At 37.5% G+C, this 16,616-nt stretch overlaps 1 protein-coding gene across 1 annotated transcript in view; it reads right to left on the reverse strand.

Moving 5' to 3' along the window:
* Positions 1–496: 496 nt before the first annotated feature.
* The window catches only part of LOC146451593 (calnexin-like), a 16,264-nt gene continuing 144 nt past the window's right edge, over positions 497–16,616 (reverse strand). Inside the window, exons 1-19 of the mRNA XM_085099040.1 lie at positions 16,460–16,616; positions 16,257–16,378; positions 14,515–14,573; positions 13,745–13,809; positions 12,954–13,030; positions 12,576–12,657; positions 10,548–10,616; positions 9,129–9,485; positions 8,243–8,354; positions 8,037–8,149; positions 7,183–7,257; positions 6,822–6,925; positions 6,640–6,685; positions 5,397–5,519; positions 4,620–4,688; positions 4,085–4,159; positions 3,959–3,988; positions 2,694–2,764; positions 497–1,721 (exon numbers count right to left, since the gene is read on the reverse strand). The exon at positions 16,460–16,616 is cut by the window's right edge and continues 144 nt beyond it. Of these exons, the coding sequence (XP_084955166.1) occupies positions 1,685–1,721; positions 2,694–2,764; positions 3,959–3,988; positions 4,085–4,159; positions 4,620–4,688; positions 5,397–5,519; positions 6,640–6,685; positions 6,822–6,925; positions 7,183–7,257; positions 8,037–8,149; positions 8,243–8,354; positions 9,129–9,485; positions 10,548–10,616; positions 12,576–12,657; positions 12,954–13,030; positions 13,745–13,809; positions 14,515–14,573; positions 16,257–16,378; positions 16,460–16,591 (1,818 nt within the window). The 5' untranslated portion in view covers positions 16,592–16,616 and the 3' untranslated portion in view covers positions 497–1,684. The remainder of the gene's footprint in view (positions 1,722–2,693; positions 2,765–3,958; positions 3,989–4,084; positions 4,160–4,619; positions 4,689–5,396; positions 5,520–6,639; positions 6,686–6,821; positions 6,926–7,182; positions 7,258–8,036; positions 8,150–8,242; positions 8,355–9,128; positions 9,486–10,547; positions 10,617–12,575; positions 12,658–12,953; positions 13,031–13,744; positions 13,810–14,514; positions 14,574–16,256; positions 16,379–16,459) is intronic.

Genomic DNA, 16,616 nt, shown 5'->3' on the forward strand with positions numbered 1-16,616 from the left:
GGAGGGGATGAAGGGGGAGTTTTGACGATACTTCTCAACCTCATTAATAATTCATCAAGCCAAAACAAAGCAAATCACTACCGTGAAGGAGGTTTAGAAATATGATCTTAATTATCATAACATTTTGTGAACTTTTGCTTCGAATTTCTCCAAGAATTATCAATAGTTTGAGCAGCTATATCAAACACCCGAAAGAGTGTTTCCTCCTATTTCCAAACACCTCGAAGTTGGTTAAAAAAAATCTCGGCTGCGCCTCGTTTTTCCAATGTTTGGAAATCGGAGGAAACACTCTTCCTCGTGTTTGATATATTACGTCATCTCCCTTCTGAAAAAACGTTGCAGTGCACTGCAAGGTTTTGTGACAATATTTGTGACAGAAAATCGTCATCGTCTGAATGAGCCTTTAGGAGACCTGTCGCATGGTATCCTTACGGAAGGAACGACTGGGTATTGGCATGGTTTACAAAGTAACGACCACATAAAATTCAACCATTGATCACCAAAAGACAATCTGGTCCCGGTTGTTCAAAGAGCGTGTAACTCTATCCAGCGGATAAGTTGCTATCCGGCGGATAAAATATACTCCAACCAATACATTTAATCAGATGGATAGCGACTTATCCGCTCTTTGAACAACCGGGGCCGGACATTTTATTAAAATGACTAGAATGCGTTGTTACAAATTAAAGCCCCCATCGACACTCGTAACATTAAATGCGCAAGTTGTTCACTTAAAAAAGAATACTTTGCTGAAAAGACTGCTGTGATTGAATAATAACAGTGCCAATTATACAATGAAAAGACCAAAACAATTATTTAAGGAAACAAAAACATACGGTTTGGGACTTCAAAGGGGCACTGTGACTGCTAAACTTAATGCTGGCAATATTAACTTATTTTAACCCTTGTGGACTAAACTCAGCTACCTGAAACTAAAAACCAGGGTATCCTTTTGTGTGAGAGAAAAGTAAAACTTGGGGTCGTTCCCATTTTTAAACCCCACCCCCACCCCCACAAGAAAATCCCTGACGGATGGGATGCCAAATCCACTGTAGGATTACTCCTAGTGCTTTGTTAGATCCCCATGATAGTTAAGTCTGAAGTCATCTACACACCTTGGTAGGGGGACATGGAAATTACTTGTCTAAGGAATGAAAACGACTGAATCACCGCACCACATGATTACAGATTACTTGTGCAAGCATGGTATCATTTCCTTTAGTTAGATGAGACAAAATGTTCATATTCATGAGTAAGCCGTGCACTTTCTTTTTATCACTGCAAAACTAAAATATTGTCCAGTGACATGCCACACCTCTCCTTCAACATTCCACATACCATTAATTACCAGCAGAAAAATTGACCATTTCTTGTGGTAACATAGAAAACGTTTGCACACTTCAGCAACATCTGGGTGTAACAACAAAAAACACTGCGTGGCCTCAAGTGATTGGCATTTCTTAAGCTATGATCTCAAACAGCAGAACCTCTGGTTTGAAATAATGGCTTTGTTGTGCTCATTTCTTCAGCAGAATTCTTACGTGATTGGCTGGCATGAACAAAATACATAACATGTCTACAGGGAAGCATCAAAACAGCCCAAGAAACAGAAAAGAGCCAATCAAATAAGAGCACTGTAATGTGTTTCGGCAGAATCCTTGCAGAGGACTGTCAGTGATGGGCATTAATTCTCCTTTCTTGTCCTTTTTCTTGTTGTCCTCCTATGGGTTAAAACAGAGTTCAATCAACATTTAATTTCTCCGTACCGATACACACGCAAGATGCTTTGGTTGTAATAACAATAATAACTAGTAATAATCAAAGATTAGGGAGTGTGTTCGATGATCTTGATCCCAGGCTCTCTCTCCTTTGACCAGTTGGTGATGATGTCATCCACCCCCGAAAAATCTGCAAAAATCTTGTTGACCAAACAATCGATCGACTGTCCCATACAATCTCAACTCCAATCTGTATTAGGAGTGCATTCTTCCTACGTATAACGCAATAACAATAATAATAATAATAACAATAATGGAAAATGAAAATGGCGAAGATTGTTCCAGTTGTGATTGGGCGTCTAGGGACAATACCAATAAAGGCTTGAAGGGAACCTCAAGGGAACTGGAAGAATGAACACTATGTTAGCCAAAAGACAGTGCTCCTGGGAAGTGTGAGAATCCTCCCCAGAATCCTTGGTATCCAAGGTGACTTGCTGACACCTGGCCGAGGATGCTGGCACCACCAGCAGGTGTGCTGTAAACAGGTACCGCATAGGTTTTTTTACTTTGATTTTTTTAATAGTGTTTTGTTCAGGACTTGCCAATGGACATAGATAATTATGGACACTTAGCTATCCAAGTTACATTGTATTTTACAGTCACTCCACTCAAACAATGAACCAGCTGAATATTTTCAAGCCTAGCAGAAGAGCTGAACTCAGTGCTACCAAGAAGAACTCCAAGTGAATGGCTAGAGTGTGACTAACCCAAACCACTGGATTACAAAGCACCCTGAGAAAACACTAAAAACATTAAAAAATGGGGTTGTCTTTCCTCTGTATTGAATTGTTTAAAAAAAATTCTGTCCATTTTAGGTAACTCTGGTCTCGCTTTGCTCAACAGCTAAACACTGCAAAAGGGCAGAGTTTATTGATACAACAAAACAATTGATGTGCAAGGTATTCTATCACTAACCTGGTACCGGCAGTTTCTTCCTCATCTACTTCATCCTTGCCTGCAGTTCCTCCCTCATTCGCTTCAGCCTCCTGTTACAACACAACAATCAATAAACAAACATTACCAAAGCTACAAAAACTCATTAATAATTCACAAGCCCATTAACCTATCAAATGGTCAATAAAACATTATGTGCAGTGGTTTTAAAACCTGATAAAACCTCCTCCTAATTAGTATGCAGTGTTTAATGTTTTTCTTGTATGCTAATTTCCAACGTTCACAAAAGCATCATTGTTATGAACTCTCTTGACACACGCTTTTCCAGGAATGTTTTTGAAGCCGTTCAAAAAACTCGCTAGCACATGTTTTATCGGGTCTAAAACCACTCATCCTGATAAAACACTGTTGCTCGCGTTTAAAACATTAGGTTACTTGGCGACCGTAAAGAGATTTGAGTTCCCCACCAACCCAGCACCACTTAACTTTTCTTGAGGAAGAAAAGAAAAAAAACTTTTCTTAACCCTTTAAGCCCCGATAGTGCCATATGGCACAAGATGCAATTACATGCTCAATATTCAGTCAATTTGCGTGAAATTTGCACGACTAAAAGATCTTGGAAAGATCTGCACATGGAAGGCATAATATCATGCCCCCCTCCTAAACAAGACTTGATTTACCACCCCTGCAACTTTTGGAACTTTTCATCTTTGTACTTTTTAGGCCAAGTTAATATCTGAAAACAACCAATGCACTGAGAGCTTCAAATTAAGCTATAGTTTAGGGACATACCCAATCTGTACAAGGAACAGGAAAAATTTAAATGTTTTTATTTTTTCACTTTGGGAACTTGTCAATTCAATCTGTGACCTCCTCCATTTCTTTTGGTGTGATTTATAGCATCACCCAGAAAATACCTTTCAAATGGTGTATCACATGTGATCTCCTGGTTCATAGTTACCGATTTAGAAAAATTTGGCATTTCCCTCGGGGCTTAAAGGGTTAAGTAACTAACCCTCTTATGCACTGTAAGGGTTTAGGACATGAAAGCCTTGCTAACTTATCAGGCACGCTAAGTATAGTTTATTGGTTACTTGCAAGGTTTACTGTAACTTGTCCAATATGTTAAATACAACCTATTTAAAGATCTCTTTGAAATTTCTCAAAAACAACACCAAATCAAACGCCTGTCTGGAGCATTCTGCACGTATAATAGTATTCAGGTACAGAACCTTATTGGGACTTTGAGAAATGGGAAAACTTAGGTTAAAGTTAAGTTCTCTTACCTTCTCTTCATCTTCATTTTTTTCTTCAGCCTACAGATCAAAACAAAGTACAGAGGTTAATCCTCAATTATCATTCTTCTGACAATGTTTTTGTTCTGTTTAAAACTTGTGTTTGTAACAGCCCACCTCTTCACCACCTTCCCCAGGAGTTTCTTCCTCTTCTTCATCTTCTTCTTGCTCTTCTTTCGTTTCTTCTTCAGGCTGCAGAAACAAAGTTGCATTCATTAGTGTATCTGATGGTTTACAATGGACAGTCTTTTGGCATTAGGGCCAAGTTAAACTAGGAGATGCTGAGCACTGTAGAAACATTGTTTCCTCAACTTGCAGGAAGCTAAAAACATGTCTTGTTGCTCAGGCCCCAGTTGTTCAAAGAGTGGATAACTTTATCCACCGGATAGGTCGCTATCAGGCAGATAAAATGTGTGCAAGATTTTCCGGATAGCCCTATAATTTGTGGATAAGGTAGAAGCAAATGTGAAATTTACATATGAGATTGTGTCGAAAACTTGCCAAAAGCGTTAGGTGGAGTATATTTGCTCCGCTGGATAGTGACTTATCCAGTGGATAAAGTTATCCCATTTTTGAAGAACTGGGGCCAGGTGACTAAACTTAACATTTTAAGACCTAACAGTGATCAGCATCAAATTTACAATCAGTTTACCTTGTCTTCCTCAGGAGCAACATCCTCTGTTGGCTCATCAGTCTTCTTCTTCTTTGCAGCAGCATCTCCCTGGAACCAGGAGATAAAATGGATCAAAATACAAATTGTTGTAACACTAGATGCGTGCAGAATGCGTGAACCACTCAGAATAATTAAGCTATGAATGCGTGCAGAATGTATGAACCGCTAGGGATATTTAAGCCATTAATTATTATTCAAGTTCAGTTGAGTTTAACCATCGTTCAGTTATAATAAAAATCTTTGTGTCAGTCGCTTCACATTCGAGTAAGTAAAAGCTAGAGAGTCAAATAGTATGAGGAAACATGGTGTCCAGTCGCTTCACGTTCAAGTAAGTAAAAACTAGAGAGTCAAATAGCACGAGGAAACACAAATTCTTCTCACTCTATGCTTGGACTCCACACTTCATTATCACTATTACTGAAGTGGGAAATTTGTTCATGTTTACGTAGAGTTTGACACTAACAGTGCCCACGGTCAGCTGCCTACTGTCTACTAGCTAACTAGTACTTCTGCATGACAAAGTTGTAACTCAGAATTATTTTTTATTTATTTTGTGGGAAATGTCAAAATTCAGGAACTGACTCATGAATAATGAAAAGCAGCAATATTTGCGTCCCCACGCTAACTACACCAGTCAACATTGTGTTCAAAGCCCACCATAACAACTTGAGTCTTTCTCTTTTGAAGCTTTAGAATTTAGATATGTAACACAACTTCAGAATTCTTGTTTTTGCCAGTAGAACTTTGCACTTTTACCTTGCTTCCAGGGAAACAGCACACAGCAATCAGTACAAATGGCAAAATCACAACAATGACAAACAGCACCCACAGCCACGGTCGTTCATTAGTTGCCTGTAGCAAGTTGCTGACAATTCCTCCCTAGAACAGATAGCAATTAATAGCAATATTTTTAACTTTACAACAACAATACTAAAGCTTTTTCACATTTACAATATTTACAGGGTTCATACTCTAGAGCTTTTAAAAATCCAGGACTTTACATGACATTTTCAAGTTATCCATGACAGAATGTTTGCCTTTTACAGTGGCAAAATGTGCAGTGTTTATTTCTACTGAGCGAAAATCTGTTTCTTGGCTCCTTTTTGGTTCATGCTCTTCCTTTTTTATTCCCTAAAAGAATGCTTTCCTAGCGATTTTCCCCATTAACATATTTTCCAATGACTTTCTATGACCCACAAATTATAATTATTAAAATCCACGTCTTTCAAGGCCTTGAAAACAAAATTACAAAATTCCATGACCTTCCAGGTTTTCCATGACCTACACAAACCCAGAATAATAATATTACAATATTGGTTTGGTTGTAACATTTCAACCAAACAAAATCATCCATCGATTGGTCCAAGCAATGCATCAACAGTAAAGTAACTACCTATCTGTATACAGACAGTGCAGCACATCAGTCAAGGGAAAAACTGATTTTTCTGGTGATATACTGTCACAGCAATGCAGCTTCAAAACACTCAGAGGGGCCCAAAAGCTGCATGCTTGGCATAAAAGGTCCAAACAGAATAATTTTAGGAAGACTGAGTACGCATCATATCAAGACAAGGTAAAACAACAGAGAATGAATTACTATTGTTGCGTTATCAGTGCAAAACGTAGGCCTGTTCCAAACGTCACGCTACAGCCATGCTGAACTAAATTCAAGAATTTAATTTGACTTAAACACGGCATTGGCACGACGTTTGAAACCATTTAATACGGCAGGCTGAATTAAGTTCAACATGACTATTTAGCACGGCAGTAGCGCGACTTGGTTTCAAACAGCGTGCTATTGCCGTGCCTTAAATGCATTTTGGGTTAATTTGCTCATTCTACGCATTTCTATATTTTCAATAATTTTGGCGGGACTGAATTAAATTCGACGTTTAAAACCACTGCCATGCTACTGTCATGCAACTTCTGGGTCAAATTGATTTAAGTTTGGCACAGCAGTAGCACGACGTTTGGAACAGGCCTGAGACACAACACTGACCTCTTCATCTCCACCATAGGTTTCCTTGACATTTTTCTTTACCCAACTGAAACAAAAATTTTAAAACGTTAATCCAAAGTTGACTTTAATCACTGTAACAAGAATGAAAATTCAAGTTTCACTAACAAGTTACGTTCTTTCCTATGCTGGAGTTAAACATCTTGAATCTGTTACGGACTTACCTGTCTGCCGCAAACTTGTCAGCGACATGTTTTGCATTGGTGATAATAAAATTATCAAACAATATGTCAGGGGTCATGGACCAGAGTTCCAGACCAACAGCCGCCTACAGAGAAACAAAAATATTAAAAATTAGCAAAGGTGGCATAAACTGCAACACCTAAAATGTACACTGCAACCAGAAAATTATTGCCATATTGCAGACAACATTGCAGAAATGTTGTATTCAGTTCCTGTTATATTGCACATAACTTCTGGGGTACACTGTAGATAAATGATGTACAAATCTTCTAAACCTTCAGAAATCAATAATAATATCAAATAATTTCAATTAAGATCAAGGAGAAGGGTAATCTCACGTACAATGGGAGTCATCTTGAAAGGTTCTTTATCCTCAAAATAATCTGGGTTGGCTATCTTCTGCGGCTTCCAGATCCCCTGTAATTGATAAATATTACATTAGCATGTAACAAACCAAATATCACTGTAAGGCAGGCTTGCCACAATTTTTTTTCAAGTATCTACACAAGCAGAAGAAAGTGAAAAACAATTAAGTTGCTGGAAAGAAATACAGTAAAATGCCTTGTTTGTCTATCAAAGTTACCAATCCAGTAGAAATCCTTGCCTCTTACCATTATTGACAGCCCAGATAAAGTATCATCATTGTAACTTACAATGTAGGTTGCTTTCTTTTGTCAGAACTGGCCACCAGACAAGTCAACTCGTAAATGAAATGTATACGGCTGTTTCGAAAAAAGGTTGTCCAAAAAAGCATAAAAGCATATGCGACAATGCCAAAAGGTACTCTGGGAAATACCCAATAAATTTCAATAAAAGCTCAGAATCCATAATGCCTAGACCATGCAGTGACGACTTGAGATGGCGGGCAGTATGGATTCTGAGCTTTCATTAAGATTTATTGGGAATTTCCCAGACTACCTCTCAGCATTGTCACATATGCTTTTAAATACTTTTTTGGACAACCTTTGTCGAAACAGCTGTATTAGTCCTTCACATTTCTTTAAAATAGAGCGTACCATTTTTGGAGTGATCATTTTTCAATATTTTACAGCAGCCCCCTTCAAAATGATGTCTTTGATTTTCAGACTGGCTGGCCAATTCTGGCAAATGGAAAGCACTCTTATTCTCATTCTTGTTCCTGTTCACTAGCTTGCAGAGATGATGCAAAAAAAGTTTGCAAGTGGATCAATATTTACCTTGTAATTGGGGTTGTCAATAAGAGGTGCTGACCATTTTCCCTTGTAAGCGGGATTGTCTATCACAGGAGGTTTCCATTCTCCACATCCAGCCTTCTCACATTTTGGATTTGCTGTATGAAATAAGAGTTTCAGAAAATAAACAAGGTTAACATAAGACCAACCATCTTATACGTTGCATGATCACAGAAACATCAAAGACTCACCAATCTGCGGGGCCTCCCATTCTCCATCCTCTTCTTCATCCCAGTCGTCAGGCTTCACACCGTTTGGATCAGGTACATACTCTGGTTCATCATCAAGCCAGTCATCTGGTTTCTGAAAGTCATGTTGAAAAGTACTTGTCAAAGTTAGCCTTTAAAAATTTTTCCCTTGAAATAAACAAATTTCAAGTCTAATTTTTGCAAACATTATTAGGTATGCAAGCAAAATACAGTCAAACCTCCCCTTGCTACCACCTCTTATAAGTGACCACCTCTCTTGAGCAACCACTTTTCCGAAACACCAAAATTTCCCCAGTCAAATCACTATAACTGGAACCTCTCATAAGTTACCACCTCTCGTAGGTGACCACGACCACTTTTAGAAATGAAAGTTATTTTCATTTGTTTTCAACCTCCCGTAAACGACCACTTGTCACATACGTCTTCACATCTATCCCCGATCAGTAGTTGGACAATTTGCTGTTGCAACATTATCCAGGAGACATGAATATTACAATTGGAAGTATCAGGTTTCCCGAAAAAGACTTTGTCTTACCAAAATAGACTTGTCCCATTCGGGCAAACCAACCTGGATGACATAATTCTTTGGCAATATAATTTTGGAAAGTTTTAAAAAAAATTTTGCGGCTACTAATAGTCATTAAATGGGTTCATATGAGCATTGGTGAAATGAGGTTAATCTCTGGAATTACCTTACGCTAATGTGCTCAAAATAAAGACCCCTTGTGGTCTGACCTCTCGTAAGCGACCACCAAGGCTTGACATTTTGGGTGGTTGTTTAGGGGAGGTTTCACTGTAGCAGAAAGGAAGACACTAGTGTGAAAAAAAAAAAGGATTTTCAAATGTGTGTTACACTGATAAATCTAACCTTTGCATCAGGGTCAGGTATTTTAGCGGGAGCATCCTCATCCCAATCTTCTGGCTTTTCTGCGTCAGGGTCTGGAATCTTTGCGCGCTCATCCCAGTCCTCTGGTTTTTTATCATGTGGATCGTCAATCTCCTTAGGAGGATTGACAGGGGGTGTGAAATCTTCCAACAAATTGCCAGAGTTTACACTTGCTTGGTCAACAAACACTTCATATGAATTGTCTGGCCATACAATCAAGGTGAACAGATGTGTCTTCTTGCCATCAAAAACACTCTGGAAGTTTCCAGTTGGTTTCTTGGCATGCTTTTCCTCAAATTCCCCTGTCTTAGGATTCTTGTGTCTAAATATGAAGTGAAGCTGAAAGGAAATTTTGAACACAGTTAAATCTCTTGTACACTTGTCATCACTTTTGCAATCAAGAAGGATGCTGGTGCAGTTTGTGGTTAAATGGGCATTATTTAAATAAAAAAAATTCAACTTTAGAAGACTCAATTTGCTTCACATCATAACAATTTTATAGATCATACATCAGTAAAGGTAAACTCATGATGAATAAGCTTCAATCACCAATAATTTAGTTAATGCATAAATGTCAACTTTTTACAAGTACAATTATAGTTACAATGGCTTGTACATGTAGTCTGCTGTTGTCAAATATCACAGATAATGTTGAGTACTCTTTTCTTGATTTCACTATTTGGGGGGGAAAGCTAGAATGTGTTCGTTTGCTCTTGAAATTTTAAAATAATGGGTGTATTTTCCGTAATCCTGTTCTCAAAGTGGATATACACAGGGTTCCCAGTCACCTGTCTGTTTAGAAGCTTGACCATGTACAATATTACAATCACAGTGCTCAAAATAATTTCTGGACAGTTGCAAGTCATGTTGACCGTCCAAACAAATTTTAGCTCGGTCTTGTCTCGTTTCTGACCGGTCAAAATATTGAAAATATTTATTTTAAAGTGATAGCCAATTAAGGCAAAAATGTTGCCTCCTATGCTCAGAAACTTGTTGCTAAAGAGTAAGCGTATGAAAGTTTTGATCGCTTAAAGTATCACTTATGTTCGCTATTTGCTTTTCCACAGGCAGCGGCCTCTGCGTTCTATTCAACATAAAACTTTCTAGTTATTGATTTGAAAGCCATGTACGCAACCAGTCAAAATGACTGCCAAACCGAAATTTTGTCCGGACAAATATCTATTGTCATCTTGACCGGACATTGTCCGATGAACGGCCATTATTTTGAGCCCTGCAATCATGATAAAAAATGGGAACTTTTTGACCCACAAACACTTGGTTGAAGTGCTTAAAGTTGCCAGACAAATGCTGGAAATCATGTTCATTTGTGGGTGGTCAGTTTGCATGCCAAGGGGTAAATGAATCTCCTGACCTTTCAAAAAAGAATCTGTGAATGATTACCTTTTTATCTTCACCGCATTTGTCAGGTCCAAACATTATGGTGTAAGGGGTCTTGTCATGGAACAATTTCTGCCAAAAAATGGTAGATAACTCATGAGATCAATCAGGTGGAACAACTCAATTTACAAGGAATGTACCACATGCAGATAATTTTTTATCACAACAACAAAATGACAACAATGATAATAAGGAAGGTCATTTCATTCTTAATATACAACATTTTAAAAAGACATTACAAACTTTATAATAGTTAATAAACATTTTTCTGAAAAATTTTATTATTAACCCATTACGCACCAGCCGTTTCCAGAGGTTTTTCAAAATTCAGCAAAATTGGCAAAGTGGTTATTTCCTACCCCATGTGCAGTAAAAATACACAACTTACAGGGCAAAAAAACCAACACCCTTTTAGTCTAAGATAGTTAAAATTACTAATTGAAGGGGTGCGCGTAAGAAGGCCCCAAGTGACTTTTGATGAAAGGTCAAATTCTCTTTTTATTTCACAAGCGAAAACAAGAACATTTGGAAGGAGATTCTAGCAGTTTATCAGAAGTCACTTAGGGCTTTATTCCAGGCACCCCTTCAATTATGGAATAAAATACACCAGTTGCCAATTCAAAATTTTCCAAAAAAACAAACTTGAAGGTAAAAATTTCTGAAATTTCGATGAAATTTGATCCGCACGTCACATGGATGAAATCTGATCCGTCTCGAGAGCATGTGTTTGTTTACGCAAGATTACACAGTTGTCACGTTTTTTCAATGAAAATAGAAAGAAAAACACAGAAAGCTTTCCTAAATGAAAAATTTATTCAGAAAAGTCTTTGTTTACGCCTTAGAAAGAAACGTGTATAATTATAAATGCGAGATGAGCGACGCCCAAGCGATTTGAAGGAACAACAACTCCAATTCGAAGCGAACTTATCGACCCGTGCGGTGCACGTTTTTCAAATATTTCACAAAAACTGTTCGGAGTACAAAGAATCCGTCAATTAGAATAGTATTTCAGTACAAATTCACAATCAAATCTGTAATTTTTTGGCTGCTGAATTCCCAGAAGTACTCTAACTATTTGCAGAAAGTCCATGGCCTGAATAATGATTTGACCTGTCCGCTCGCTCGTCCCCTGGATAAAACAACAATTCGTACTCGAAGCGCAATTTTTTCGCCGCTATTTCTTGGATTTTCGCTGTCGAAACTGTCGAGTATTCCTTAGCAGTTCTTCTTTCGATTTACCATTTCGAAAAGATGTGTTTTCCTTCGGAAAACACGAAAATTGGCGACTAAAAATTTAGCCGCGCAGCCCACAAGGGAAAAAAATTGAAATTGGACACCGCTTCTAAAGACAAAAGGCTCTTTTGTCTGGGCCCCCCTAAGACCTAAAAATATATGCGCAGCAAGTGGATTCTGATTGGTCAGTCCTTTCTGAAGACAATAAGAACAATAGGGGACAAAAAATTCCCTTCTAGGGGTGGTAGGCTCAAATCGTGTAGTGCGCGCAGATGAGCCCGAAATCATGGCAGGTTTTGGCCGGCACGGTGTGTTATGGGTTAATCATTAATCCATTCATCGTACATCCAGGTTATCCATCCTAAATGTAAAAAGCAAGGTCAGTAAATAATCATCAACCAATTTTTACACTGTGATGCTAGGAATGAAACTAATATTAGTATTATATGTAATAATAATTATTTAAAGTTTGATCAATAATGATTTCTTGAAACATAAGCAAGCGAAAATTAAAGTTAATAACCGACGCTTCGGCGTCATCGTGACACCATTCTCAAGGCAAAGTGGATAATTTATGCGAAGATTTGATTTCTATACTGTACAGTCTCTACAAGTTCTTGTGATCCATTGTTAATATGCTAATTTGTAGAGACTGTAGAGTATAGAAATCAAATCTTCGCATTAATTTATCCACTTTGCCTTGAGAATGGTGTCACGATGACGCCGAAACGTCGGCTATTAACTTTAATTTTCGCTTGCTTGTGTTTCAATAATTATTTAATAATGATAACAACTTACCAGATGAAGTGCATCATGATTAGAAAGAAGTTTGACATAAGCGCCGCCACATTCCATTGCTTGCTGAAACTTTACCTCATACCTAGAATCATGATATAAGAGTCACATACTAAAAAGGCCAGTGGAGCAACACAGATTGGAGGGGAAATGTCTGACTTTTGCTATTTCACCCAACGGGGATATATGTTTGGGAAAGAGAATTGCCATGTGCAAAAACTAAGGCAAATCTCGGTAAAAAGAAACAAACTATTCAACAACATACAACTCAAAATAATTCAAACATTACATTTCTCAGTTTCCACAAAAATCAATCACCACGTCACTAGTTTCTGGTTAATACTTATCAATAAATTATAATCAATGATCAACAATACTCACTGCACTACAAGGGGCTTGTCCTTGAAGTCAAATGGTTTCTTCAACAGTGAGGAAATTGCATGATGCCTTGCCTTGGACTAAACACACATCAGAAAGAGATTGATGAAGATTGCTATTCACTCATAAATATTAAATATTAATAGCAACAGGGATGTCGATAAGGAGCAGGGGTCTAAGATTTTAACTGGCTGTTACGAGTGGACAAAATTAATATTAACAATATGAGGGGGAAATTCCTGGCTACTTTCCTCAATTCCCCAGACTTACTTCAAAAGTTAGTAACAGCACTGACTATACCTGTACACTGTAAATGTGATAAAGAGAAAGGTAGCGAGAGAAAACATGAAAGAGATCAATCCAGCAAGAGACTTGTAGACAACAGGATGCCAAGGGCTGGTAATTGAGTCTACAAGACTCACATCAGTTGGCTGGGGGTGTTCCTCCAAAAAGGCAGGGCTGGTTACCGAAAATGCACTTCACAAAACCCAAAATGGTATAATAACAATTTTAATTCAGAGAAACATTAATTTTCACCAAATGCTGATTTGCTACGTTTCTAAGTACATTACCATTGTTTGATGTTAATACATGTATATTAAAATAAATATTAACTTAATACACTTGAAAAACACAAAGACCAATTAAGATTACAGGTACTAAGCAATACGCATAAGTCTTTTTAAATTTAACTGTTTATGACAAAACCAGATCATATTTATCACATACTTGAATACATTCAGACTGCTGCGTAACAATAACATTTTTTATTAAAGGTTATATCTAAGAAATACCTTAAGAATCAGTCCAAGGTCTCCAGTGAATAACTTTGTTGCTGGCTCCTCAAAAGTCCACTCACCTACAAAATGTTCAAAACTTGTTTCAATAAAATAAGGAAAACTATACTTCTTTCCATCATTTTGTCAACCAAAACCAAACTATAACACATGTATTTAACACAAAGTGAAGAAAACTAAAAAAACAACTAGGGATGCACTTCAGCTAAGGCAAATAACAATGGTCCCCTCCAAATTGAGACAAAATCTAAAAGAAGTGCATCACAGGGCAAGGTAAAAGTATGAAATCTAAAATTCTAAAAACATCCAAACAGCAAGATGGGGGCATTCTAGTGGGCACAACGGCACTTCAAACAAATGAACTTTTAGTCTGCACATATCAAACACATTCTCAAGGGCACTATGAGAGGCCAGTTGTTCACAGTTTAATGGTAATTTATCTGTATTTAATTAATACAGATGAATTAACAGCCTGTGTCATTGGAAAGTTATGCTAAAGTTTATGAGGACACAAGGACACTTGTCACCCTTTGAGACAAAGTTGTCTGAAGGGAAGAATGACTCATTATTCTGTGTTAAAAATAATACTTTCTTGTTGCTGTTGTCACCCAATTTTTTTATTTATTTATTTAAATCAATATTTATACAGGGTATCCAGTTTAGCAAGGCTAGTTTAAATGGAACCCTGAGAAGACAGGAACGTTTAAATTATTTCAGTGAAAATAACCAACTGTTTCAAGCAAGATTTCCATAAAACAGAGGCTAACCATCATATTTTGAAATTTCAGCATCCACACCATCTTTTTTGGCTTCAGATTTCACCCACCTATGAAGAAAAAAGCAAAAAATTAAAAAAAAAAACTGTATCAAACCTATAAAATGATACTAAGCACATCAACACAGCAAGTGTATGGCAACAATCTCCGGGGCAACAACCAGAACTGGGATACAATTCATCCATTCACATTCAAATTGTATCAGTATACCAAAAAAAAATGACATGAAAGGTGTTCAAATGTTTATTGTCCTAAGGACATCATTACCTGCTCAAAAGTTTACTTTTGACTTGTCCAAAACGAAAAGGAAATTGGCTACCTTAAAGAGATTCAAGTACATTCATGTTCTCAAATCTCTGTTATTCTTAACCTAGCAGTGTGCAGGATGTTTGTCCCATGAACCTAGTTTAATGGCCTTATCTCCCACGAGTCTCCTGTAGCTCAATGGCAGAGCATCCGAACTAGTAATCGGAAGGTCTTAGGTTCGACTCCTGATAGGAGCACTCGGATTTCCTTTTTCTGATATTTGTTTTAATTAGTTTGTCTTCTCCCGATTCGTGTAAATAATTTTCATTGAAATGGATTTTTTACTAGCCTGCGGCTAGTCGGCTATCATTTGTCAAGCCGTCTGAGTGAACCCAAATCCATGAAGGACTACCACTCAAATGTCAGCACTCAGATCTCAGTACAGTGGCTAATAATAATAATACTTTATCAACTCTGTTGATAACACCAAACATTTGTTTCTACTCCCATGCCGACATAGCACCACAGTTTCTTTAGAAATAAACCCTCTTAACTTTTAAGAGTTTCTCAAGGTTTGTTGGAAAAAGTTATAGCAGAAGAAATATTGAGTAGGACTTTTAATAGACCTAGTCAGCTTTTACTAACTTTGTTGCCCCAAACTATTGTTGTTATATTGTGAATGTGACCCCTCCCATGAAATCTGTCAGTACCTGGGTCTTAGCTACAGTCATGGCTACCTTGTGCTAAAGGCTGATTGGTTAACTGGAACAATAAAATTTTCTTTGACACATCTGCTTCTAAGCAAGTACTCTTAACGCAAGTTGTTGATTCGACAGCAAATAAGAAATTCGTTATGAATGTTACACTTCTAATAATCATGTTTCAAAATAGATTATTTTCAACAGTATTGCAAGCTTAGTAATACTGCATTGTAGAGCCTGTAGACAGCAGCATCAAGCTTTATGGGGTGAACTCCCTTAGTTTACAGTGAAGAGTGGAATGTGTGCACCTGTTGCCTTTACAATGTAGGTCAGGAAGTTTACCCAGGTTTGTCATCTAAGACTTGATACAACTTCCTTGAAATTCAAAATTTGCCAGGACAATTAACTTCCGAGAAAAAGGTGATTTTTCCGAAAGGGGTATGTAATGAATCTCCCTACACAGAGTATTAAAATTTTCATTTTACATTTGGGTGGGTCATAAAACAACAAAGAGTGCTTTTCAGCTGTGCATCAACATAAACTTCGACTCATTTTTCGGTAAAATAAAAAAAACGTAATGCATTTCAAAGTATAAAACATGCAAAAAAAAAGTATAAGCTTACAAATCTTTAACGTTTGTGCGTGACTTTTAAGGCTTGTGTCAAAACTTGCTCAAACAGGCATGTAGTACTACACCTTGCATGCAGTGGATTTGCCACTGCACCCAAAATATTACAAATAAAAAGATGAAAACACTTTATATTCAGAATATTTTTAAAAGGTTACCTGCTTTCGAATTCGCCACGCTTTGCAAAAGGTTCTGCAAAGAAAACCGAGTCCTCGTGTTCTAAAGAAATAACTGGCGGTGAGTAAGCCTCAGTCTCGACTGCTTTCTTTTTTTCTTTAGCCTGTCAAACGAAAACAATTGAAGATAATTTAGCGTGAACATCTCTGAGGAACGCAAAAGGGATACTCCTTTTTCTTCTTACCTTATCTTCTGGCTCGTTTTCGCTGTCAACTTCTACATCATCTTCGTCATCATCGCCGACGTCTGCAGCCCATGCCAGACTACAAAGAAGAGCTACGAGTCCCAGGTATACAAGCAACTTATTTAGCCGCATGACGAAGAAATCTTCAGGTAAGCTT

This window comes from Pavona decussata, unplaced genomic scaffold, assembly GCF_977016875.1.
Source record: "Pavona decussata unplaced genomic scaffold, jaPavDecu1.1 SCAFFOLD_386, whole genome shotgun sequence".
Classification (NCBI taxonomy): domain Eukaryota; kingdom Metazoa; phylum Cnidaria; class Anthozoa; order Scleractinia; family Agariciidae; genus Pavona; species Pavona decussata.